This window comes from Carcharhinus amblyrhynchos, chromosome 8 (assembly GCF_965287045.1).
Source record: "Carcharhinus amblyrhynchos chromosome 8, sCarAmb.v2.hapA, whole genome shotgun sequence".
Classification (NCBI taxonomy): domain Eukaryota; kingdom Metazoa; phylum Chordata; class Chondrichthyes; order Carcharhiniformes; family Carcharhinidae; genus Carcharhinus; species Carcharhinus amblyrhynchos.
In genome coordinates this window covers 102620966-102646772 of record NC_137331.1, presented here as the reverse complement: position 1 = coordinate 102646772, position 25807 = coordinate 102620966, and the positions used below count along the sequence as shown (strand labels likewise).

At 43.8% G+C, this 25807-nt stretch overlaps 1 protein-coding gene across 3 annotated transcripts in view; it reads left to right on the top strand.

Annotated features, from left to right (window-relative positions):
• fam135b (family with sequence similarity 135 member B) overlaps positions 1–25807 on the top strand; it is a 401595-nt gene that overhangs the window by 355504 nt on the left and 20284 nt on the right. For all 3 annotated transcript variants that reach the window (XM_080194586.1, XM_080194584.1, XM_080194585.1), the window contains 3 exons: positions 4474–4571; positions 15898–16049; positions 20049–20159. In XM_080194586.1, the coding sequence (XP_080050712.1) occupies positions 4474–4571; positions 15898–16049; positions 20049–20159 (361 nt within the window). The remainder of the gene's footprint in view (positions 1–4473; positions 4572–15897; positions 16050–20048; positions 20160–25807) is intronic.

Sequence of the window (25807 nt, the reverse complement as noted above, 5' to 3'; positions counted from 1 at the left end):
CACACCAATTCAGTTTGAAATTTGGATGGCTCGACTTGCTCTGTAATGGATGTGCAGGTCTCTAAGCAAGTGTGACTCCCTCAGTCAACTATGCTGACTGTCATCTCTGAAAGTCCCATGAAAAACCTTTAAAAACCCTGACTCTAGCTGCACTACTGTTGCACAGCCTCCAGGGGGAGACCACACACTACCATTTTGTAGTGAGGCGTATCGATGATCTGGCAGTAAATTGAGTATTGTATATTATTTACAGTCCCTTTTAAAAATAAATCATTCCCAGGTTGTGAGCATTAGAAAGGGTGCAGAGGATGTCGCCTGGGCTGGAAATGTTTCAGCGATGAAGAGAGGCTGGTTTGCCTGGGTTTTGCAGAGAATGAAATGTACAAAATTGTGAAGGGCACAGCTAGGATGCACAGGAAGAAACTTTACTCCTTAATAGATGGGGTTAATAGCCAGGAGGCATAGATTTAAGGTAAGGGGCAGGAGATTTAGAGGGGATTTGAGTAAAGAGGGTGTTTGTACCTGTAAAGACTTGATTACCTGTAAAGACTCGCATTCCAACCATTACCTTGTAAATTGACTCGCTGTCTATATATACCCTGTTTGTGAACCCAACTCCCACTCACCTGATGAAGGGACAGCGCTCTGAAACCTCGTGATACCATATAAACCTGTTGGACTTTAACCTGGTGTTGCTCATCCCAATCCAGCACTGGCATCTCCACATCATATATAAGACCATCCCTTCTTCATTGCTGAGTGAAAACCAGAAACTCCAGTGGGAGTACTTTCACCAATATAGACTGGTAGTGTTTCTAGCAGAAAGCTCACCATCCCCCCTCTTAATGCTTTTAAGTCATAGAATTTTACAGCACAAAAAGAGTCTCCTTGACCCATCATGTCTGTACCAGTCATCAGGCATCTATCTGTTCAAGCTTATTATTGTCACAAGTAGGCTTACACTAACACTACAATGAAGTTACTGTGAAAATCCCCTAGTCGCCACACTCCGGCACCTGTTTGTGTACACTGAGGGAGGGCCAATGCAGCTAACCAGCATATCTTTTTCTCAGCTGTTGGAGGAAACAGGTGAGTGGAGAGTTGGGTTCACAAACAGGGCATTGACACAGAGTCAATTTACAAGATAGTGGTTGGGATGCAAATGTTTACGGGTAATCAAGTCTTTACAGGTACAGACAATGTGAGTGGAGAGAGTTTTAATCACAGGCTAAAGAGATGTGTATTGTCTCCAGCCAGGACAGTTCGTGAGATTTTGCAAGCCCAGGCCAAATGATGGGTGTTACATGTAACGTAATTACATCAGGATGGTGAGTAATCCAGAGAGCAAAGTGACGATGTTCTAATGCACAAGCTTCCCTTTTGGATGGAGGAGGTGCTATTGGATGAGGTGGTTCACGCACAGGTTATATAGCTGGAGTGATGTCAGTCTCTTATTTTGTGAGGCTGGCACCAGATTAACTGTTATAATAACAGGAAGAACTCTCACAACACCAGGTTAAAGTCCGATGGGTTTAATTCAGTAGCACGAGCTTTTGGAGCGCCACTCCTTCATCAGGTGAGCAGGAGTTGGGTTCACAAACAGGGCACATTTAGACACAAACTCAATTACAAGATAATGGTTGGCATGCGAGTCTTAACAGGTGATCAGGTTTTAAACGTACCGACAATGTGAGTGGAAAGAGGGTTAATCACAGAATGAAGAGATGTTTATTGTTTCCAGCCGAGACAGTTAGTGAGATTTTGCAAGCCCAGGCAAGTCGTGGGGGTTACAGATAGTGTGACATGAACCCAAGGTCCTGGTTAAGGCTGTCCAGACGTGTGTGGAACGTGGCTATGACTCTGCTCAGCGATTTTGCGTTATCGTATGTCTTGAAGGCTGCCTTGGAGAACACTTACCCGAAGATCAGAGGCCAAGTGCCCATGACCGCTGAAGTGTTCCCCAACAGGTGTTCCATTTTAAAGTGTAGCAGACCAGTTCAGACTAGTATTCTTATTTCCCCACTTCATCGTTTGCTCCCTCAGGGTGGCAAGAAAAGCAATAGTAACCTGAGGAGAAGCATTTTTTTCCCCCATTGAGTGGTTGGGATCTAAAGTATAGCCTGAGAATGTGGGGGAGGCAAATTCAACCCAGGCATTCAAAAGAGAATTGGATAAGCAGCTGAAAGGAAAAATATTGCAGGAGCACAGGGATAGGAACGGAGAGGGGGACAAAGTGAGTTAATCTTGAAGAGAGATAGCACTGACACGACAGACTGAATGGCCTCCTTTAAAGTTTATTTATTTACTCGTCGCAAGTAAGGCTTACATTAACATTACAATGAAGTTACTGTGAAAGTCCCCTAGTCCAACATTCTGGCGACTGTTGGGTCAATGCACCCAACCAGACTGGGGGAGGAAACCAGAGCACTCAGAGGAAACCCACACAGACAAGGGGGAGAACGTGCAAACTCCACACAGACAGTGACACAGGTTGGGGATTGAATCCACGTCCCTGGCGCTGTGAGGCGGAGGTGCCAACCACTGTGCCACAGTGCCTCCTGTGCTGTCGCCATTCTGGGATACACGTGAAAAACTTTGTTGCTTTGGGACAGGCTGAAAGGTGATGCATTTGTGAGCGTTCTTGACCCTCCTGCTTTTTGCATGAGGCCATTTCCGAACCTCACCTGCTCGACTTAGCAATCCGTTGCAGCTGTTCAACATTTCTCCATGTCAAAAAAAAATGAAGATAATAGATTATAGAGATGTTAGTAAATCACTGTGTCTCCAAATGTATGTAACTTGGATTCATTGCTGTCGAATCAGACAGGATTACACACATGTATAGATGAAAAGCAATTTAATCTTGATTTATGACATGCATCAAGAATAGCAGCACAGCAGCAATCTTACTGTCGCAGCAAGCCACGGCAAGGCAGTTATAGCAGTCGTTATATAGTTGTTATTTCTGTTCTGGAAGCGACATCAACTGAGGTTTCTTTCCCGAGGAATAATTCACCAGAGCTTCCCTTTTTTATTTCTTGGTGTTCTTTTCTCATCACTGCCACATGATTGCTCTGGCCACAGCTCCTCACTGTTACCGAGCCTTTTATGTAAACTTTTTCTCAGTCCTTTGCTGAATTAACACTGTAGTGTCGAACCATTTGGTCTGGGCAGTCTAGTCCAACAAAGATCTAGTCCGAAGATGTGCTGTTTGGGTTGATTGGCCGTGCTAAATTGACCCTTTGGCCTGATTTTATCAGCACGCCCGCCCCCATTTCGGGGCGAGCGAGGCTCGGAGAACGGAATTCTCCGCTGGCCTCAGGTACGATCTTGTGAGGCTCGGGCAGGTGTGCCGGTTAAAGTCCGGTCTGAGTGTCAGTGGGGTTAGCAGGATAAATATGCGGGGTTACCAGCATAGGGCCGGGGTGAGATTGTTGTCAGTGCAATATGATTGTAGAGGAATTCAGGACATTGTACAACCCATTGTTGGGAGCTATCCAGCATTAAATGTGTGACTGTTTGGCAAATTGCCCTATCAGGAATTATTACTTTTAGTCTCATTTCCAAACGAGATTGTGTGTAAATTGGGAGGGAGTAGATAGGCAGCAGCTGGAGTTAAGGGTGGGATTCTGTTTTTCCTTATTCATTGGTGGGACATTGGCATCACTGGCTGGCCAGCATTTATCTCCCATCCCTAGTTGCCCTTGAACTAAGTGGCTTGCTGGGCCATTTCAGAGGGCAGTTGATTTGATTTATTATTCTCACATATATTAGCATGCAGCGAAAAGTATTGTTTCTTACGCGCTGTACAGTCAAAACATACTGTTCATAGAGAAGGAGATAAAAGAGTGCAGAATGTAGTGTTACAGTCATAGCTAGGGTGTAGAGAAAGATCAACTTTATGTGAGGTAGGTCTATTCAAAAGTCAGCATGGAAGAAGCTGTTCTTGAATCAGTTGGTACATAACCTCAGACTTTTGTATCTTATTCCCAACGGAAGAAGGTGGGAGAGAGAATGTCCGAGGTGCGTGGGCTCCTTGCTTTGCCGAGGCAGCAGGAAGTGTAGACAGAGTCAATGGATGGGAGGCTTGTTTGCGTGATGGATTGGGCTACATTCACAACCTTTTCTAGTTGAGAGTCAATCACATTGCCATGGCTCTGGAATCATGTGTAGGCCAGACTAGGTAAGTATGGCAGATTTCCTTCCCTAAAGGACATTAAATCTGGGAGTATAATGTGGATATGCATGTATCTGTTTCATTGCAGATGTACATGATTGAATATGTTAACTCTGTGCCTTACAAGGAATTATTAGTTCAGGAGAAAAGTAGAATTTAAAAAAAAGAAATAATAGTTATGCTATCATTGCAAAAATGTAGGTACAGCTAAAATGAGGTGGACAGTATTCTTAACTCTGACCTGTTTTTCTGTACGATACTAGTTAATGCTTTGTTTTGACTGCATTTAATTGCAGAGTGACACCTTTGCTGACTTTGATGCAATGACGGATCGACTCTTAGACGAGATTATTCAACATATCCATCTCTACAATCTGACAATATCCAGAATAAGGTAAAATATTCACAATTTGAAGCATTTGCTGTATAATTAAGGCAACTGCATGTTACCTATTAAACAGCATGATTCTAAATTTCAATGCATTGATATAATGATAGCACAACCGTGATGCAGTGGTCCACAATTTACACCCCCGTTGCTGTCTGGGGACATGCTGCAGGTAGCCATGGCTTGTCAGTCTAATATAAATGAGGCTCAAAGCTCAATTTTATTCAGGCCTCCCTGCTGCTGTGCAAAATTGACCCAATTTTCATCAGTCGCCCGCATTATCAAATTTTATTTGCAATCTGTGCTTCTTTTATCTTGCCACTGCATCACGGTTAGAAGCTTCAAAGAACAGTACGCACAGGAACAGGCGCTTCGGCCCTCCAAGCTTGCGCCGATCATGTTGTGCTATCTAGACCGACCACTTTTATCTCTCTATTCCCCATTTTATCATATGCCTATAAATGTGACTAACATAACTCAACCATCTCACTTGGCAGTGCATTCCAGGCCCCCACCACTCTCTGCGTTAAAAAAAAACTTCCCCCGCACATCTCCACTGAACCTTCCCCCCACCCCCCGCTTATCTTTAACTTGTGACTTCGGATAGATCTCGGGAGTGGGAATTTATGATCAGGGAGGAGAAGAGAATGTGGTTGATTGGGTGGACGGAAGGATTGATTGGGGAAAGCAGTTAAGAAGGAGGGAGAAGGAAGAAAACTGAGGGAGGAAAGGCAGTGCAGAAAAATTTGGAATGCGCTCTTTATCCACCCAGCACCACATCCTGGTTATTTTTGAGTGTGCACCAGTTATGCCATATAGCGATATAATAATTCTTAATGCGACAAGCCCAGAGGCAGAAGAATATTTTGCCTTTTGGTCATTCCTGTCTTACGATGCCATTCTGAAGCATTTACCAATCCAAATTTAAGTTACTAAATAGTTGTAAAATCCCTAGCACTGGTGGATATGAAAATGAGTGATACCAAAAGAGATTAGTTATATGAATAAACTACTCAACTACGCACTAAATCAAGAATTACAAAGGCACTGTTGTTTTTATGGGGTCCGAGAAAGAGAACAGCAAAAAAAGAAGTCATGACACAACGTGAGTATGTTGTGTAAAATATTGTTTTCCTGGAGGACTAGATGCGGCATTCAATCTTTATAATGTAGAGCTGAATCACTGGGGACCTGGAGCTGCTGCCTGCTGTGGGAATTCAACAATCTCAATCCAATACTTAGTGGGCAAAGGAAAATGTTTATAACTTGGCACTGGTTGATGATCTGAGAGACATCTGGTGTTGGAAATCTAAACTTGTCACTCTGGAATTCACCTGAAGTTTGGAGCTCTGTCAGGTGAGAACAGGAGAAATAGTGTTATTTTGCATATATAAAAGCAATGCAAGTAATGCAGTGTGTTGCAGAAAGTTTTCAAGTCAGCGCAAAAGTACTTTTTTTGCCCATCATTCCCCCACATGCCTGCACTACTACCCCCCCACCCCCCACCCCCCACACCACCCCCTCCCTCCCCACCTCCCTTTTGTTCCGGCTGCAGTTCTGGGACCTGTCCCATGTCCTTCCCAAACCTATTAAGGAATGCCACACCAATAGAGGAGTTCCTCGGGATAGGGGCTTCAGCTGCTTCATCAGGGACGCCAGTTCAATTCCGTCCACCGGTCACTGTCTGTATGGAGGTTGTATGTTGTCTGTGTGTCTGCATGGGTTTCTTCCAGGCGCTTCGATTTCCTCCCACAGTCCAAAGATGTGCTGATTAGACATGCATTGGCCATGCTAAATTCTCCCTCAGCATACTTGAACAGGCACCAGACTGTGGTAACTAGGAGATTTTCACAATAACTTCATTGCAGTGTCAGTGTAAGCCTACTTGTGACACTGATAAACTTTACTTTTACAGTGACCTTCCTTCCATCATAGGGTCAGAAGTCGGGATGTTCACTGATAATTGCACCATGTTCAGGATCATTTGTGACTCGTCAGATACTGAAGCAGTCCATGTATGCAGCAAGAACTGGACAATATCCAGACTTGCGCTGACACATAGCAAGTAACATTCACACCACACAAGTGCCAGGTAATATGAGCAGCTCTAACAAGAGAGGATCTAACCATCATCCTTTGATATTCATTGTCATTACTATCACTGAATCCCCCACCATCAACTTGCTGGATTATCATTGACCAGAAGCTGAACTGATAAGCCATATATAATACCAGGTCAAAGGCTAGGAATCCTTTCCTAGCCTTTGATGAATAACTCACCTCCTGACTTCCAAAGCCTGTCCACCATCCACAAGGCACAAGTCAGGACTGTGATGGAATACTCTCCACTTACCTGGATGAGTGCAACTCGAATAACACTCAAGAAGCTTGACAACATCCAGGATAAAGCAGCCTGTTTGATTGGCACCACATCCCACAAACATTCAATCCCCTCACCACCAATGTAAAAAGGAGGGTGTTGATATTCTAGGACATGTTGAGATAAAAGGGAGGAGGTATTTGGAGGTTTTGAAAAACGTTAAGGTGGACATGTCTCCAGGGCCAGATAGGGTCTATCCCAGATATTGAGAGAGGCAAGGGAAGCAATTGTTTAGGCCTTGACTAAAGTCTTCCTCTTTAGCCATGGATGAGGTACCAGAGGGTTGGAGAGTAGCTAACATTGTTCCTCTCTTCAGAAGACCAGAAGAAACAATCCGGGAAATTACAGGCTTGTGAGCCTTACATCAGTGGTGGGAAAATTATTGGAGAAGGTTCCTAAGGACAGGGTGTACTCAGATCTGGAAGAGAATAAGCTTATTTGTGATACATAGCATGGTTTTGTGAATGGGAGGTCATGTCTCACTAACTTGATTGAATTCTTTGAGTAAGTGACAAAAAAAATTGACCAGGGCAGGGCAGTGAATATTGTATACATGGACTTCAGTAAGGTTGCTCATGTCAGGCTGATACAGAAGGTGAAGTCATATGGGATCCAAGGTGAGCTGGTAAGATGGATGCAAAACTGTCTTTGGCGTAGAAAGCAGAGAGTAGCAGTGGAAGGGTACTTTTCTAACTGGAGGTCTTTGACAAGCAGTGTTCACAAGAATCAGCGCTCAGCCTCTGTTGTTTGTAATATATATAAATGATTTGGAGGAAAATATAGGTGGTCTGATTAGTAAATTAGCAGATGGTACAAAAATTGGAGGAGTAACGAATAGTGAGGATTGTCAGAGGATACAAAGTGGCTGGAGACCTGGGCCAAAAGATGACAGATGTAATTTACCCCAGACAAATGTGAAATGATGTGATTTGGAAGGTCTACTGCAGAAGGAAAGTATACAGTAAGTGGTAAAGTCCTATTAGAAATATTAGCATACAGAGGGATCTAGGCGTGAAGACCTAGTTTCCTGAAGATGGCAATTAGGTGGACAAGGTGGTCAAGATGGTGTGTGGCATGCTGGCCTTCATCGGTCAGGGTGTTGAGTATAGGAATTGGAAAATCATGTTGCAGCTGTATAAGATTTTGGTTGGACCACATTTGGAGTACTGTGCACAATTCTGGTCGCTACACCACCAGAAGGATGTTGATGCATTGGAAAGGATGTAGAAGAGATTTACCAGGATCTTGTCTGGTTTGGAGGATATGGACAATGAAAAAAGGTTGAACAAACTTGGATTATTTTCATTGGATCGTCGGAGGGTGAGGGGGACTTGATAGAGGTTTACAAGATTATGACAGGCTTGGATAGAGTAGATAGTGTCTTTTTTCCCAGAGTCAAAGGGTCAATTAGTCGGGGGCATAGGTTGGAAGTGAGAGGGGGAAAGTTTAAAGAAAATGTAAGGGGCAAGTTTTTCACACAAAGGAAGCAGAATGCCTGGAACGTGCAGTTGGAGGAGGTGGTGGAAGCAGATTCTATAATGACATCCAACAAGCATCTGGATAGGTACATGAATAGGCAGGGAATAGAGGGATATGGACCACGCAGAAGCAAAAAAAAAATTAGATTAGAGAGGCATCTGTGTTGAAATGTTCCTATGCTGTACTGCTCTTCGTTCTTTATTCTTTGATGCATAGTGGCTGCAATGCGTAGCACCTGCAAGATGCCCTGCAGGAACTCTCCAAGGTTCCTTAGACAGCACATTCCAAATCCACAAACACTACCAACTAGAAGGACAAGAGCAGCAGATACCTGGGAACACCACCACTTGGAGGTTCCCCTTCAAGTCACTCACCATCCTGTCTTGGAGATCTGCCACCATTCCTTCACAGTTGCTGGGTCAAAATCCTCAAACTACATAACAGCACAGTGGGTGTACCTACACTGTGTACACTACATCGATTCAAGAAAGTAGCTCACCACCACCTTCTCAAGGGCAAGTAGAGATGGGCAGTAAATGAATTATTTTTTGTAATTCCATCTGATGGGTCTCTGATGGACTCAGTGATACCAACACCTGCTGAGTGGGTTCCATTCCCGGGAGCCCAGGAAGCTTAGTCAGCAGGCTTGAGGGTGCTAACCAAATTGCAAACTCTCTTCTCCCTTGAGCTTATTATGTCTGTGATGTGAACACCATTGTTAGCTCAACTGCTCCTATTTTTGAAAAAATCTTCTCCCACTCCCCCACCGTCCCCAACCCTCTCAATTATTTTCAAGCTCCCTCTGAATGGGGTTGCGCTCAGAACATAACGTCATGTAGACATTCTGCCCTGTTTTTAACTAACCTGGAGATGATTGTCTGCTGAAAAGAGAAGTGTTCCAGTTCCTCAGGATTACAATTCCTCCACTTGATGAGCACAAAGTTCAGATGAAAAAAGGAAATAAGGGGAAGCGAAAAAAGCACAAAGATCTGCAGCAGCTATGCTTTGTTGGGCAAAGCAATATATATAAAAAGAAATTAACTGCACTAATGCCTTTGGGAAGAACTGCCATCAAATTGTAGCGAGCCACCATGTCCTTCATCATGAAGTGATGGATAACTCATAAAAAATCATTTCATGTTACAGATTGTCTGAAATGCTCTTCCCCGCAAAATGTTTGGCTCGATTTACAGACCATTCCCTGCCTCTCCTCCGCGTCTCTCCAGAGACAATACCAAGCGGGCATAATAGATCATATCCAATTCACTCAGCAAATGATACTTTCTCTGTAATTGTTGAATGCAGACCTGCATGAAAGGGAAGGGGCAAGCTTCGCAACACAAGCAATTATCTTGCTCCCAGCAGTAACTCATTTCTTCCTTCCCTCCACAGAGGAAAAGAACAAGTTTCAAAATGGGTTGTTTCTTTTCCAAATGGCAGAGTAATTGTCAGCAACTGCTTATTGCCAGGAGATTACACCGGTGCTTGTTCGTGCTGATTGTTGTCAATTGCAAGTCAGAGAACATCCTCGGTTTAAAATTTTAAGAAGGGGGAGAGTACATTTTGTTCACTATGCTGCCGGCTTTTTTATTGAAAATCGATGTAAAGCTATCCTTTCATAGCTATACATACAGGCCAAGACATTCGGAGGCACCATACTCGTTTTTTGGGAGCTAAACTGGCACCTTAGCCTCCAGCTTAATAGGCAGGAAGCATTCCTTGCCTTGCAGGAATATCAACCAAAGAGTCTGGCCCACCAATCAGCATTGCACCACCGCCCACCCTCAACATCAACTTGAAGGACATCATGGGGGAGGACATGGGTGCCAAGTGTCACAACTATCACTCATCGCAGAGACACACAACTTGGGAGTGGGGGAGGCACCTTGACCAGATAGGGTTCTGAGTCACTCTCTGATGAGCACCCAGATTCAGTTTCAGCTTCGGGTCACTGTCTGTGTGGAGTTTGTACGTTCTCCCCGTGTCTGCGTGAGTTTCCTCTGGGTGTTCCGGTTTCCTCCCATTTCCAAAGCTGTGTGGGTTAGGTTGATCGGCCATGTTAAATTGACCTTCAGTGTCAGGGGGACTAACAGAGTAAATGTGTGAGGTTACAGAGTTAGGTCTTGGGTGGGATTGTTGTCGATGCAGGCTCGATGGGCTGAAAGGCCTACTTCTGCACTGTAGAGATTCAATGATTCTATGAGGTGGGGGTGGGGGTGGGGGTGAAAGTGGTTAGTTGGGGTTGAGAAGCCATAATGCGGAGAAACCGGCATTAGACTGGGGTGGGCACAGTAAAAAGTCTCACAATATCAGGTTGAAGTCCAACAGGTTTATTTGGAACCACGAGCTTGCGGAGCGCTGCTCCTTCATCAGGTGGGTTGAGAAGTACCAAGATTGTCCTGGCTTGTTGACCTTAATAGCCATTCCTGTTCCAAAAAGTTCTCATTATTTGTGTAATCTTAGCAAAATTTCTTCCTTTATTCATTACGTATAATCTAACTCATTGTAAAGTTCACACGAGTAATTTAATCTCCTGTGGGGAAATGCTGCATAATTATTCACTAATCCTCACACATAAGGAAGTTAACCTCCCAAAATATCTATTAATCATCTCTGTGAAAATTCTAGTGACCAAAGAAGGGAACGTAGATTAATATGGCCAAAGGAATGGAAAACTGTTAAAGAGCTTTGATAGCAATTGGTTAGATAGAATCTAATTGAACATTAGAATGATACAGAACAAAAACGATAGTTCTAAGCTGATGCTTTATGATGCATCAGATACTTAAGTTAATTTCTTAACTTTTAATGTTCATCTTTTGCAAGTAATTACCTAATTCTTGTTAATGGAAAGCATGAAGATTACTTTATCAGGAACAGCAACAACTTGAATTCACATGACGGCCGGAATTCTCCCATCCCACTCGCCACTGGAATTTTACTGGGCAGGCTGCGGACGCAGTGAAACCCCATTGACAGTCGGGCAGGAATTTCCGCTTTTAGATCAGCGCAGCTGGGGTATTCTGCCTGACAATGCTGACAGAGAAAAACATCTCAAAAAGCACTTCACACAATCCCAAGGGAAATGATTTTTGGAGGAATTACCATAGACTTAGCCAAAAACCTGGGTTTCAGGGGAAGTTTAAAGATAAAGGAGGAAGAGGGAATTCCACAATTAAGGCGTCTGATGCAGAGGCACCAGTATTGAGGCAGGAGGAGGGAGAATGTGCAAGGAGTCAGCGATCGAAGGGCAGAGAATTCACGACCCCATCCTCTTCTGATAGAGTTACGTCTCTGTAATCTCTGTAAATTCTCACTGACTGTCCTACCTGGAGACAATACACACCTCTTTAACCTGTGCTTAACGCTGTCTCCACTCACATTGTCTATACCTTTAAGACTTGATTAGCTGTGAAGAATCACATTCCAATCATTATTCTGTAAATCGAGTTTGTGTCTTTATGTGTCCTGTTTGTGATTAGAACTCCCACCCAGCAGTGCTCCTAAAGTTAGTGGCTTTTGCTACCAAATAAACCTGTTGGACTTTAACCTGGTGTGAGACTTCTTAGAGAGCTACATCTAACAGTGGCTTTCTGTCTCAGGCCGGAGTTAAAATGGCAGCTGGTGTCAGATGAATCCATCAGATCTTGGTTTGCATGTATGTGTTTGAAGTGAATGTGTGTGTGTGTGACACAGATCGGGTGTGGCCAGGGTGCGCTTGACAACAGTGGGTATGCCCATGAGTGAATATTCCACTTCCCATCAGGCAGGTTGGATTACAATACTCCCTTTTCACAGTACCAGTTAACCAGGATTAATATATACTTTAGAACATTTCCGAACTTTTAGATGAAGAAGGAAAGTTTTTTTTAAATTTTTAGTCACAAGTAAAGCTTACATTAACACTGCAATGAAGTTACTGTGAAATTCCTTAGTCACCACACGGTGGCGCCTGTTTGGGTCAGTACACCTAACCAGCATGTCTCTGGACTTTGGGAGAAAACCAGAGCATCGGGGGAAACACACGTAGACGCAGGGAGAATGTGCAAATTCTACACAGTCACCCAAGCCGGAAATCGAAACCCAGTCTCCGGCGCTGTGAGGCAGCAGTGCTAATCACTGTACCGCCCTTAAGATTGACATCCTAAGCTTTGTGTTGCAGTCTACCAATTCTTGAAAGTGCAGAATGAGGAAAGGCCTCTTCGTCCATTGAAAATATTCTATCCACTCACTCTAAAAGCAAGAAAGTCACAATTTGTTTACTTTCAATAGCCACTGAATGAGCACCTCGGAACATTATGAGCTACTCTGTCAATGTTCCCATTCATTATGTCACTAACAAGCCGTGGGAATCTCATTTACGCACCAGTGAGGCTGTGGCACTTAAAACAGCCCTTTACAAATCTGAAGGACCACAAAATGTAAGCATAAACCAGCACATCAGCAGTATAGGACCAATTTTCCACTGCTGATTGACTGGAGCTTCATCTGCCTAACGGCTATACTCACACTGAGCTAACGCTCTGTCCTTTTCACCATCAGCCTACTTGCTTCATTGGCAAGAATTTCCAGTGTAAAGTTCTCTTGTTGCTCAGAGCTTGCCTGATTCAGGCGAGCAGGAAAACCTGACTAGTGTGAAACTCCTAAACGTTCAAAAATTTTAAATGGATAAAAGGAGTGGCCATATGTGGAAATGAGTAGGAAAGGGAATAAAGGGGCAGTGTGGTAAAAGCTAAGACTTGTGGAATTAACTTTAACTTTCTTTAATTCTCTGAAAGGCTCCAATTTCCATACAGACACGTGTGCAAGCGTCACTTGCAGAATCTTAATGAGTGAGCTGTGCTTGAATTTGTGTCCACAAGCTGGCATCTGTTACTCCAGGCTTGGAAAAGTGGTCTGCTCGCACTACCACTGACCCATAGCCATACAGTGTCACAAAGCACCGCGCACCTCACACAGAGGTTCGTAACCGCCGACACAACGACAGTCTTCATGAAAAATCCAGTCATTGAAGATGAGTCGCATTGGCAACAAGGAAGAGCAGGAACCTGCTGGACAGATGATCACAAGAGTTCCCTCCGTTCGCTTGCATGGCGGTGATGTTGACAAGCGGCGTCATGCTTCTTTTCATCCGTAAAAGAGACAAAAGCGTTATGATCATAACTGATGCTTCTCTTGCTTGTTGGATGCCATGATTGTCGGCACATTAGTTGACAGCGCGGTGCTTGGCTGAAATGAGCTGCAGCCAAAAGATATTGAGCCCTGCAGTGCCATTGACGGAACTGCCAGGCTGGCTGCAGATGGCGTAGCATATGGTGGAGCTCTGTAATTGTCTCTCTGCTGACTTAGAACCTGTGGAGACAATTGCCTCTCAGCATCGTTGGTGAGGTGCTTCAAGGGGTGCATAATGGGAAAAGTAATCAGTGCAGTTCGGCTGCCTGTTGATCTGCCTTGGAACCATCAAAGTCAATAGCAGACGAGAAGGCCATTTGTGTCACTTTTTCTTTTCTCTCTGTGAGAGCAATCCAAAACTCATCCCACAACCATGATTTCTCTCCACAACCCTTCATCTTCCGCTGCTATCTATCCAATTTCCCCTTAAAAGATTTCTGTTTGAACTATTCCCTGTGGCACAGCATTTCATTCTCCAACAACTCCTTCACGTAAAGAAATTTCTCAGAACCTGTCATCCAGTTAACAGCCACCCAGTCCCTGCATTGCAGGAGCAAGAAAAGCTTCATCATTAATTTAATTTTGACTGGCAGCCCACCATGCTCTGCTGTATTACTTTGTAGCTTTGTAACTCAGCCTGCTTTTGTGAAAACTAAAATCAGAGGAGATTCTTTCAATGTATTCCTTTTGCTTGCATCCACTACAATTGTCTGTTTGTCATAGATGGTCCACTATCAGGTGACTTGAATAGCAGTGATGGAACATATCTTTGGGATAGAAAGGAAGCAGTCGGCGGCACGGTGGTTAGCACTGCTGCCTCACAGCGCCAGGAATCTGGGTTCGACTCCTGGTTTGGGTCCCTGCCTGTGTGGAGTCTGCACATTTTCCCCGAGTCTCTGCATGTTTCCTCTGGGGGCTCTGTTTTCTCCCACAGTCCAAAAGATATGCTGGTCAGGTGCATTGACCGTGCTAAATTCTCCCTCAGTGAACCTGAACAGGCGCTGAAGTGTGGCGGCTAGGGGATTTTCACAGTAATTTCATTGCAGTGTAAGCCTACTTGTGACAGTGATAAATAAACCATACAGCTCAATGTGGTGGAAATAAATACCGTAACAACATATGGTGTTGAAAAAGAATCTCACCAATAAGGCCCTCACAGTAATCAAAAGGAGAAAGGGAAAATAAATTTAAGGAGAAAGATGTTTCCTGAGAAGATGCCAAACCTAAACTTAAGGAGAGACCTAATAAACCTAATTTATTACCTAATAAACAAACCTAATAAAATCCTCAGTTCAAAAAGTCATAATTCATGCTTTGGAAGCCTTTGATTCTATTGCTTATAATGAGGGCTGGGTAATAAATCGCAGAATCCTACAGTGTAGAAGGAGGCCATTCAGCCCATCGGGTCTGCACCAACAACAATCCCACCCAGGCCCTATCTCCATAACCCCATGTATTTACCCTAGCAAGTCCCCCTGACACTAAGGAGAAATTTAGCGTGGCCAATCCACAAAACCTGCACATCTTTGACCTGTGGGAGCACCCGAAGGAAACCCATGCAAATATGGGGAGAATTTGCAAACTTCACACAGTCAATGACCCAAGCCAGGAATTGAACCCAGCTCCCTAGCGCTGTGAGGCATCAGTGCTAACCATTGTACCACCGTGCCACCACCCATAGCTTTGGGAAAGAAGTGAGCAGTCAGCCTAAGTATCAGGGCACATTGGCCTAAGGCTTGTGGCCTAGTTTACCAATGCTTGGAAGAAACCTACATCCTGAGCACGGATAGAAATTAATTTGTATCTTGGGCTGAACTGCAAATGCTGTTGGACCTCTTCTGGCCCTCTGATATAAGTAATGCCCTACCAAAAGCTCATCCACTTAAAGGAAAGTTAGGAGTCGGGTATCATACTGGGAACTCAGGGGTTAACTGGTGGCAAAATATAGAAACAAAATACAATGGTAATGATTTCCAGCAATGGGTATTAACCAACAAATGATCGCTAGGAGGTTTTCACTGTAGTACTTTATAGGTTTCAGATCATAACACTGTAACACATTTTAATTTTCCCTTCCACTACAGACATCGGCCATTTGCCTCAATTTCTCAGCGCAATTCTCAGATATGCTGTCGTGCTTTGTAATGTCGTCCGACCTTGATATTTGCTCCTGTCTCTGGAGCTAGTGTTCTTCATGTTAAACGTCAACAACCACTTTGATATCTTCCACTGCCGAGATGGGACTTGTCGCCCAATGTAATCTGTGAGATTTTAATTTGCCTTCTGTGTGTTTCCGTGCAGTTTCATTGGCCACTCACTGGGTAACATCATCATTCGCTCAGTGCTGACACGGCCAAGGTTTCGATGTTACCTCAACAAGCTGCATACCTTCCTGTCACTGTCTGGGCCACACCTGGGAACACTGTATAATAACAGCACGCTGGTGAGCACAGGTAAGTTACTGCAGAGTCAAGAGTTTGGAATGGTGGGCAATGCACTGCATGAATTATGGATTTTATACAGTGTTGATGGCAGAAATATGACCATTGTGGTTGATTGTTTTAAATTACTGATTAAAAAAAACAGTGGTGTTTCTGTTCCTAATGTATAAGCCAAACAAGTTCCCCACCCCAGATAACATGACCTTGCTTTCGTCCCCTGTGGATGAGTCAATATTTCTTCCAACTGAAATTGCCCCCACAAAAAACTGTACTTAACATTCTCCTCAGCCTTTATTGCAGGCTAAACAAAACCATGGAAATCCCTCGCGTCCTGTATTCGAACACCACGTTTTTCATTACCAAAGTCGTTTAATGTTTACGTCCACATCAGTGTCTCCCACTTCCCACACCACATTCCCATCTCCCAACTTCCTCACCACATTCCCATCTCTCACCACATTCCCATCTCCCAACTTCCTCACCACATTCCCATCTCTCACCACATTCCCATCTCCCAACTTCCTCACCACATTCCCATCTCCCAACTTCCTCACCACATTCCCACCTCTCACCATATTCCCACCTCTCACCACATTCCCAACTCCCACCTCTCACCACATTCCCAGCCCACATCACATTTCTATCTCCCACCTCCCTTGCCACATTCCCACCGCTGCTGAAAACATTATCCTTGCTTTTGTCCACTCTTTTTAGCTTCACATTCCCCCAACCATAAACTCCAACTTGTTCAAGCCTCATGTACCTCTATTTTGTCCCACACTAATTTCCATTTGCCCATTACCCCTATTCTCAATGACCTACATGGGCTTTCTGTCTCTCATCATATTATGTTTTTAATTTTCATCTTCAAGGGTTACATATCGGGCAGATGAGATATGACCAGTCAGTTCCCTTAACTGAAGAATTGTACAACGCAGAAAAGGCCCTTCAGCCCATTAAGTCTGCACCGACAATAGCTACCACTAGGGGCGAGCTAATCCCATTTTCCTGTACTTGTCCCATATCCTTAAATGTTATGTTTCAAGTGCTCATCCAGATATTTTTAAAGGTTGTAAGGTGCCCAGTCTTCATTATGCTCCCAGGCAGCACATTCCAGATTCCCACCACCCTCGAAGTGAACAATATTTTTCTCAAATCCCTTCTGAATCCCCTGCTCCTTACCCTAAAACTATAGCCCCTTGTAATTGACCCCTCAATCTATATAGGCATTTATGATAGCCCTTCAGCTTTCTTGATCATTTTTTCAGATATCAGCCTATTTATTCAATAAGAAGTCTCATGACACCAGGTTAAAGTCCAACGGGTATATTTGGAATCACGAGCTTTCAGAGCGCTGCTCCTTCATCACCTTCTGAAGAAACAGCACTCCTTCATCAAGTAGTGAAGGAGCAGTGCTCTGAAAGCTCATGACTCCAAATATACCTGTTGGACTTTAACCTAGTGTTGTGAGACTTCTTACTGTGCCCACCCGAGTCCAATGCCGGCATCTTCACATCATATTAATTAAATTCATCATTTAAAAATTGCTGTGGTGCATTTGAGCTTTCAGTTTCTGGGAAGTTAGTCGACCAGGTGACTGGGGTCATCCTTGAATAATGCCACATTTTTGAGGTACCAGAAAATGAACAAATGATAGTCCAGCAGGGGGACACCTTCACGGTCAGGGATCGGTAAGAAATCTTGGCTCGATTCAACCATTTGACATCTCAGGAATTAATCATATGCAACAAGCAAGTCATTCATGGCAAACAATGTCACTAAAAAGTCCTAATTATAGTTACCAAAGGTTTCTTTTCACATGCTGACATTCCCTCTGATATTTCAAGTGGGTACTTTTAGTAAATCCAAGTCTCTTTGAGAAAGATTTCTTTTTAAAATCCCATGTTTCTTCTTGAAAATAGAGACTTTTTTTTCCTCCTTTTAGCCGGAAACAAATGCTTGCTGATGAAAGGCACTGGAGGCAGTGACAGATTACCGAGCATACAGCAGTAGTTTAGTTGTGAATTTAGACAGCAGCTGTTCCCATAGTTTAAGACTAAGACATGTTCTGCTCAATTCAAATCTACTCAGATGCTAATCAGATCTAAACAAATCTTTATCAAGACTCAATTTGTTCACAGAGAGATTTAAAGAGTCGCTCCAGCATTAGCATGCTGCCTGTTCACCATGGGATTTGTAGTTATAATCCAGCTCAGATTGATGAATTTTATCCGTTTCTGTGTCAGTGTGTGGGCCTCACACTTTATCTCTGTTTTTTTAGCTTTCTGGATCTCTCCCTCCCTCTCTCTCTTTCTCTCAATACTTTTTGCTTTCTGTCTCTTTCATGCTCAGTTTAATTATCTCTCTCTCTCCCTTGCTTACATCTTTTCTCATGAAAGGCTGCTACGTGAAGTGAATTTGGCTGCCCTGCCCAATTGCCAGTGATGAGATTCACAGCACACACCTGCCGACAATTCTGCACTAATTGGCAATCTCAATCAGATAGCATCTGGTGTGAGGAATAGGAATGTCACACTGATGCAGCAGGAGTCGAAATCATTTTCTAGCGAGTCTGAGCCAAGACAGGCAAAGAGGTGTCTGTTGTAACACATTTCTAATCCTGGTGCTTAAAGACTGACTTTAATTATAGTGGAAGCCCCATTACCTGCCGTAACAGTAGAACACTCGGCAGTCTGTCAGAAAATGCTCTGTCAGGTGCAAAACTGGACAAATGACAAATTTAAGCTGCAACTCCTTTGAGGGAGAGAAAGTAATTTAACAAAAAAAAAACAGGCTTGGTATGGCGTTATCCCCTGCTTTATTTTCTTTCCATCCCTGAATGTATGAACACCCGCAAATCACTTCCAATGTTAAGCTGGCCTCTATAAACTGAACAAAAGAACCTCACAGAGAGAGGGGGAGCCCTCAACTCTCAATTAACATCACTCTCATCTTATGTCTCTCTTCTCTCCTAACTCATCAAATACATGAACCTCATTCTCATCCACATGTAGGAGGTGTAGAGAAGCTTGATTGCCGTATAGGAAGTTCGCCAAGAACTGATCAACCAGTGGGAATACAAGCAATGCAAGTGCAACCCCTCAAACTGTAATCAAAAGGATTCAGACGTGAACATTTCACCTGCCTTTCAGATGCCATTTCATCATTCATCCCTTCCTACACCATTTCCATACCTGTCTTGCTCTCTTTGACAGAACACAGTAAGGTATGAGACTGCATCCTCTTTCATTATAGTCTCCAAACTCCCTTTGTTGATTTGTCTGTCATGTTTCTTCTGTTTTGTTGAGTCAACTCTTCACTGCTGCTCTGAACTTTATTCTCCTCCAAACACTGTGACCCTTTTCAAGAGCATTTGCATCACATCTCATTCTTGCCTCATTCCTTCTCAAGTCCTCGTGGGGATTTTCACAGTGTTCATGTAAACTTACTTATGACTAATAAATAAATAAACTTTCAATGTGGGGGTGGCACGGTGGCACAGCGGTTAGCACTGCTACCTCACAGTGCCAGGAACCCAGGTTCGATTACTGGCCGGAGTCACTGTCTGTGTGGAGTTTGCACATTCTCCCCTATATCTGTGTGGGTTTCCTCTGGGTGCTCCAGTTTCCACCCACAGTTCAAAAATGTGCACATTAGGTGGATTGGTCATATTAAATTGTCTCTTAGTGTCCCAGTATGTGCAGGTTATGGGATTAGTGGGGTAAATACGTAGGGTCATTCCCTTAGGGGTTAAGATGCTTTGTCAGAGAGTCAATACAGACTTGATGGACAAAATGGGCTCCTTCTGCACTGTAGCAATTCTATGATTCCACGATAACTGCTTCAGACTTCTTTCACAATCTATGTGCTTGAAAATCAAGGTAGGCATCACATTATTCCTTGACTTAGCCTGTTTTCTATCCTAGTGTTTTAATCATGTGAACCAGATAGAGGGAATGTTTGTACTTGAGCAGTTATTAGTAGCTAATTTTGCATTTTTCACCAATCCAGGCCTCTGGCTCATGCAGAAGCTGAAAAAGTCTAGCTCGCTGTTGCAGCTAACCTTCAAGGATCAGGCTGACCCTCGCAAGACCTTTCTGTACAAACTCAGCGAAAAACCAGGTGGGTGTTGTGTGAATTTTCTGTAAAAAGACCACCAGCTATTTGGTAATATACCCTACTGAAGTATACGCTTGACTTTTACCCTTTCTCCGCCCCCACGTTCCTCACTGCTTTGAAAGCAATGACTGAAGCAGGCTACTAATGAATAAATGCGAGCAATCATTTCAGCATCTCACTCAAATGCATGTTTATCACATGTCGCTGCTGTTTAAGTTCAAGTTTATTTATTAGTCACTTATGTTAGGCTTATGTTAACACTGCGCTGAAGTTACTGTGAAAATCCCCCAGTTGCCACACTCCGGCGCCTGTTCGGGTACACTAAGGAAGAATTTATTATGTCCAATGTAGCTAACACAGCATGTCTTTTGAACTGTGGGAGGAAACCGGAGCATCCGGAGGAAACACACACAGGAAGAACTCCACACAGACAGTGACTCAAGCCAGGAATCGAACCCAGGTCCTTGGTGCCGTGAGGCAGCAATGCTAACCACTGTGCCACCGCACTGTTCTAGGTGAAAGCAAGTCAACTAAAGTGAGCATCATAACCAAGCCTGTCTTACCTGATGTCCACTTCCACGAGTTCAGGAGGAATCTATGACAGTTCTATCAGTCTTGGCACTTTCTTCCCTTTTAAAGGCCTGATAGTTTCACATTCCCTCATGCTCTTAAAATTGCATCTTCTGTCTTGCGGAAATAACTTGGTTCGAGGCTAATGATTAATTCTGATTGTGGTAAACAGCCAGCTGAAACCCATTTAGAATTTCCTCTGGGTATTCGATGTATTGATTGGCAGAAAATACGACACACTAAATAGAATCACAAGGGCTAAAACAATTATCTATACTTTTCTGTTTAAATAATACACAGAAACAAATCCATTAGATTTAGACTTTATCCTTTGAAAGGTTTATAACCATAAATAGTTAATCAAATAATTCTTCCGTGAAATCTTTCAGTTCTTCCCTCGAAGTATGTGTAATGCCAGCTATTGATTTTAGAAATACAACAGAGTTAAAGACCTTGAGGCACAGTCTATTTGTTTTGTTCCTTTGATAGGGCTGTCAATCAATCATGATCAAAGCTACAATATATTTTGGCATGATACAACGCAGGTTACACTATAGCATTGTGAAGAAAATCCATCGCAATGCTAATAAAAAGATAAACACACACTGTCTGGAATCAGAATCGCAACTGGTACAGCATTCCAGAGCAAGTGGCCAAAGAATAGTGGCAACTGCTAACAAACTCCGTACCTTAGCTGGAAAAGATGCACAGCTCAGCCCATGTATCATGTACTCAATCCTGAAGACACGGTGGCACAGTGGTTGGCACTGCTTCCTCATAGCTCCAGGGACCCGGGTTCGATTCGAGGCTTGGGTCAATGTCTGTGCAGAATCTGCACATTCTGCGGGGGGTGGGGGGAATTCTTCCGATGCTTTGGTTTCCTCCCACAGTCTGTAAGATGTGCTGATTAGGGGCATTGGTCGTGCTAAATTCTCCCTCAGTGTATCCGAACAGGCGCCAGAGTATGGCGACTAGGGGATTTTCACAAAAACTTCGTTGCAATGTTAATGTAAGCCTACTTGTGACAGTAATAAGTAAAAAAAGCTGAATATCTGTCATTCTTTGAAAAACTCTCTGATACCTGTTATTCTATATGTAATCGCGCACATATCTATTATTTTACTAGATATATTTAAATCACTATCTATTGTGTACTTAACAGAAAGTTTAGCATTAGTAATAGGGAGTTGGTTAGTTGGGATCTGAATGCTTGGTTCGGCTCAACTTGATATTGCCTTATGTCAATAATTTCTTTTACCCTAAAGTGGCATTCGTTAGGCATAGAAAACACTGCGTTACTTACTTGTTTCCTTTATTCTGTGCTCTGTCTTTCAATGCATGCTGTGATCACCTCAGTTCATATATTTTTTTCTTTTCCTTCTCGCTGTCCAATGCTAGGAGGAGCTGGAACATAGAACATAGAACATTACAGCGCAGTACAGTCCCTTCAGCCCTTGATGTTGCACTGACTAGTGGAACCAATCTAATGACCCTTTAACCTAAACTATTCCAATGTTATCCATATGCCTATCCACTGACCATTTGAATGCCCTTAAAGTTGGCGAGTCCACAACTGCTGCAGGCAGGGCATTCCACGACCTTACTACCCTCTGAGTAAAGAACCTACCTTTGACATCCGTCCTATAACTACCACCCCTTAATTTAAAGCTATGCCCCCTCATGTTAGTCATCACCATCCGAGGAAAAAAGCTCTCACTGTCCACCCTATCCAATCCTCTGATCATCTTGTATGGCTCAATTAGGTCACCTCGTGACCTTCTTCTCTCTAATGAAAATAACCTCAAGTCCCTGAACCTTTCCTCATAAGACCTTCCCACCATACCAGGCAACATCCTGGTAAACCTCCTCTGCACCCTTTTCAATGCCTCCGCATCTTTCTTAAAATGCGGCGACCAGAACTGTATGCAATACTCCAAGTGCGGCCGCACCAGAGTTTTGTACAGTTGTAACACGACCTTGCGGCTCCAAAATTCAATCCCTCTACCAATAAAAGCTAACACACCGTACGCCTTCGTAACAACCTTATCAACCTGGGTGCCAACTTTCAGGGAGCTATGCACATGTACCCCGAGCTCCCTGTGCTCGTCAGCACTACTAAGAGTCCTTCCATTAGCCCTATATTCTGTACTCCTGTTACTCTTACCAGAGGGAACAATATTATTGATATCTCACTGCCATGAATTTTTTTTGTACATTTTTGAAATTTGGACATTGCTGACTAGATCAGCATTTATTGCCTAATTGTCCTTGAGAAAATGGTGGTGAGCAGCCATCTTGAACCATTGTGGCCCATGTGGTGTAGGTATACCCACAATGCCATTAGAAATGGAAATCCAGAATTTTGACCCAGCAACAGTGAAGTTGTGGCAATGATGTGTGGCTTGCAAGGGAACGTCCAGTGGTGTTCCCATGAATCTGGTGCCCTGGTCCTTCTGAATGGTAGTCCTTGTGGGTTTGGAAGGTATTGTCTAAGGAGACTTGGTGAGTTCCTGCAGTGCATCTTGGAGATGGTGTACTTGACTGCCACTGTACGCCAGTGGGGAAGGGAGTGAATCAGGTACCAATGGAGTGGGCTGTTCCATCTTGGAGAGTGTCAAACTTCTTGAGTGTTATTGGAGCTGCTCTCATCCAGGCAAGTGGAGAGTATTCCATCACACGCCTGAATTGTGCCTTGTAGATGGTGGACAGGCTTTGGGGAGTCAGGAGGTGTTGCTGCAACTATACAAAGTATTGGTGAGACCACTCATGGAATATTGTGCACAGTTTTGGTCCCTTTATTTGAAGAAGGGTGTAGTGGCATTCCTGTTCTTTAAGACTCAGCCAGCTCGTCTGTGATGGTACTACCATGCCATTCTTGTGATGAACATTTAAGTGCCATACCCACAGTACATCCTTTGCCCTTGCACCTTCAGTGCTTCCCCAAAGTAGTGTTCAACATGGAGGAGCACTGATACATCAGCTGACTGGGAATGGAAAGTGGTAATCAGCAGGAGGTTCCCTTGCCCTTGTTTAACCTGATGCCATGAGACTTCATGGAGCCCAGAGTTGATGTTAAGGACTTTCTGGGCAATGCTGTGCCAACGATGCTGCCACAACTACTAGGTCTGTTCTGCTAGTGAGACAGGACATACCCAGAAATGATAGTGTCTGGGGCATTGCCTGCAAGGTATGATTCGTGAGTATAGCCACCTCAGAATGTTGTTTGACCAATCTGTGAGACAGCTCCCCCAATTTCAGCACTTGCCCACAAATTTAGTAGGGAGGACTCTTTGCTGCTGTTGTTTCTGGTGCCTAGGTTAATGCTGGGTTGCCCATTTAGTCTAATTTCTTTTAGGCTTTGGGTGGCTTGCTAGGCTATTGCAAAGGACACTTAAGAGCCAAACACATTGCTGTGAGTCTGGAGTTATATTTTTTAAAGTTTTTAAGTCTATTTATTCGTGTCACAAGTAGATTTACATTAACACTGCAGTGAAGTTACTGTGAAAACATGTAGGCCAGACAAGATAAGGATGGCAAATTTCATTCCCTGCTGAAACTGATATCTGATCACTGCCACTTGCCTTCCCACTGCTCATCCAATCACAAGAATGTTTTCTCCTCACTGTTTCCCCACTATGCACCTGTCAGAAGCAAATCTGGGAAGGAAACAGCCAGGGATTAAATGAGCAGCTCCACAGCATTTTTCGGATCCACCTAGCTATTCTTCGAGGGGGATTGAATATAAAAGTAGGGAGGTCTTGCTGCAGCTGTATAGGGCATTGGTGAGGCCGCAGCTGGAGTACTGTGTGCAGTTTTGGGCGCCGCACCTGCGCAAGGATATTTTGGCCCTGGAGGGAGTGCAGAGGAGGTTTACTAGGCTGAGGCCGGAGTTGAGGGGATTGAGCTATGAGGAGAGGCTGAATAAACTAGGCTTGTACTCGTTAGAGTTTAGAAGAATGAGGGGAGATCTCATTGAGACGTATAAGATGATGAATGGGATGGATAGGATAGAGGTGGAGAGACTCTTCCCGCTCAAAAAAGACAGTAGGACTAGGGGGCACAGCCTCAAGATAAAGGGGAGGCGGTTTAGAACGGAGTTGAGGAGGAACTTCTTCACTCAAAGGGTGGTGAATCTCTGGAATTCTCTGCCCGTTGAAGTGGTGGAGGCTGCCTCGCTAAATATTTTTAAGAAGCGGGTTGATGGGTTTTTGATAAGAGAGGGGATTAAGGGTTATGGGGAGAGGGCGGGAAAGTGGAACTGAGCCACAACAGATCAGCCATGATCTTATTGAATGGCGGGGCAGGCTCGAAGGGCTAGATGGCCTACTCCTGCTCCTATTTCTTATGTTCTTATGTTCTTATTTGGCAGCCCAGGTAAAAGCATACCTGCCTCCTCCATTGAACTGAAAAGGTTCATCATTGTCACCTGTATTGTAATACAGTGAAAAGCATTGTTTCTTACGATCTGTTACAGACAAAAAATGTCATTCATAGAGTACATGGGGAGAAAGAAAGGTGCAGAATAGAGTGTTGCAGTTACCAATAGGTGTAGAGAAAGATCAGCTTAATGTGTGATAGAACCATTCAGAAGTCTGATGACAGCAGGGAAGAAGCTGTCCTTTAGTCAGTTTGTACGTGATCTGAGACTTCTGTATCTTTTCTCCCACGGAAGAACATAAGAACATAAGAAATAGGAGCAGGAGTAGGCCATCTAGCCCTTCGAGCCTGCCCCGCCATTCAATAAGATCATGGCTGATCTGTTGTGGCTCAGTTCCACTTTCCCGCCCTCTCCCCATAACCCTTAATCCCCTCTCTTATCAAGAACCCATCAACCCGCTTCTTAAAAATATTTAGCGAGGCAGCCTCCACCACTTCAACGGGCAGAGAATTCCAGAGATTCACCACCCTTTGAGTGAAGAAGTTCCTCCTCAACTCCGTTCTAAACCGCCTCCCCTTTATCTTGAGGCTGTGCCCCCTAGTCCTACTGTCTTTTTTGAGCGTGAAGAGTCTCTCCACCTCTATCCTATCCATCCCATTCATCATCTTATACGTCTCAATGAGATCTCCCCTCATTCTTCTAA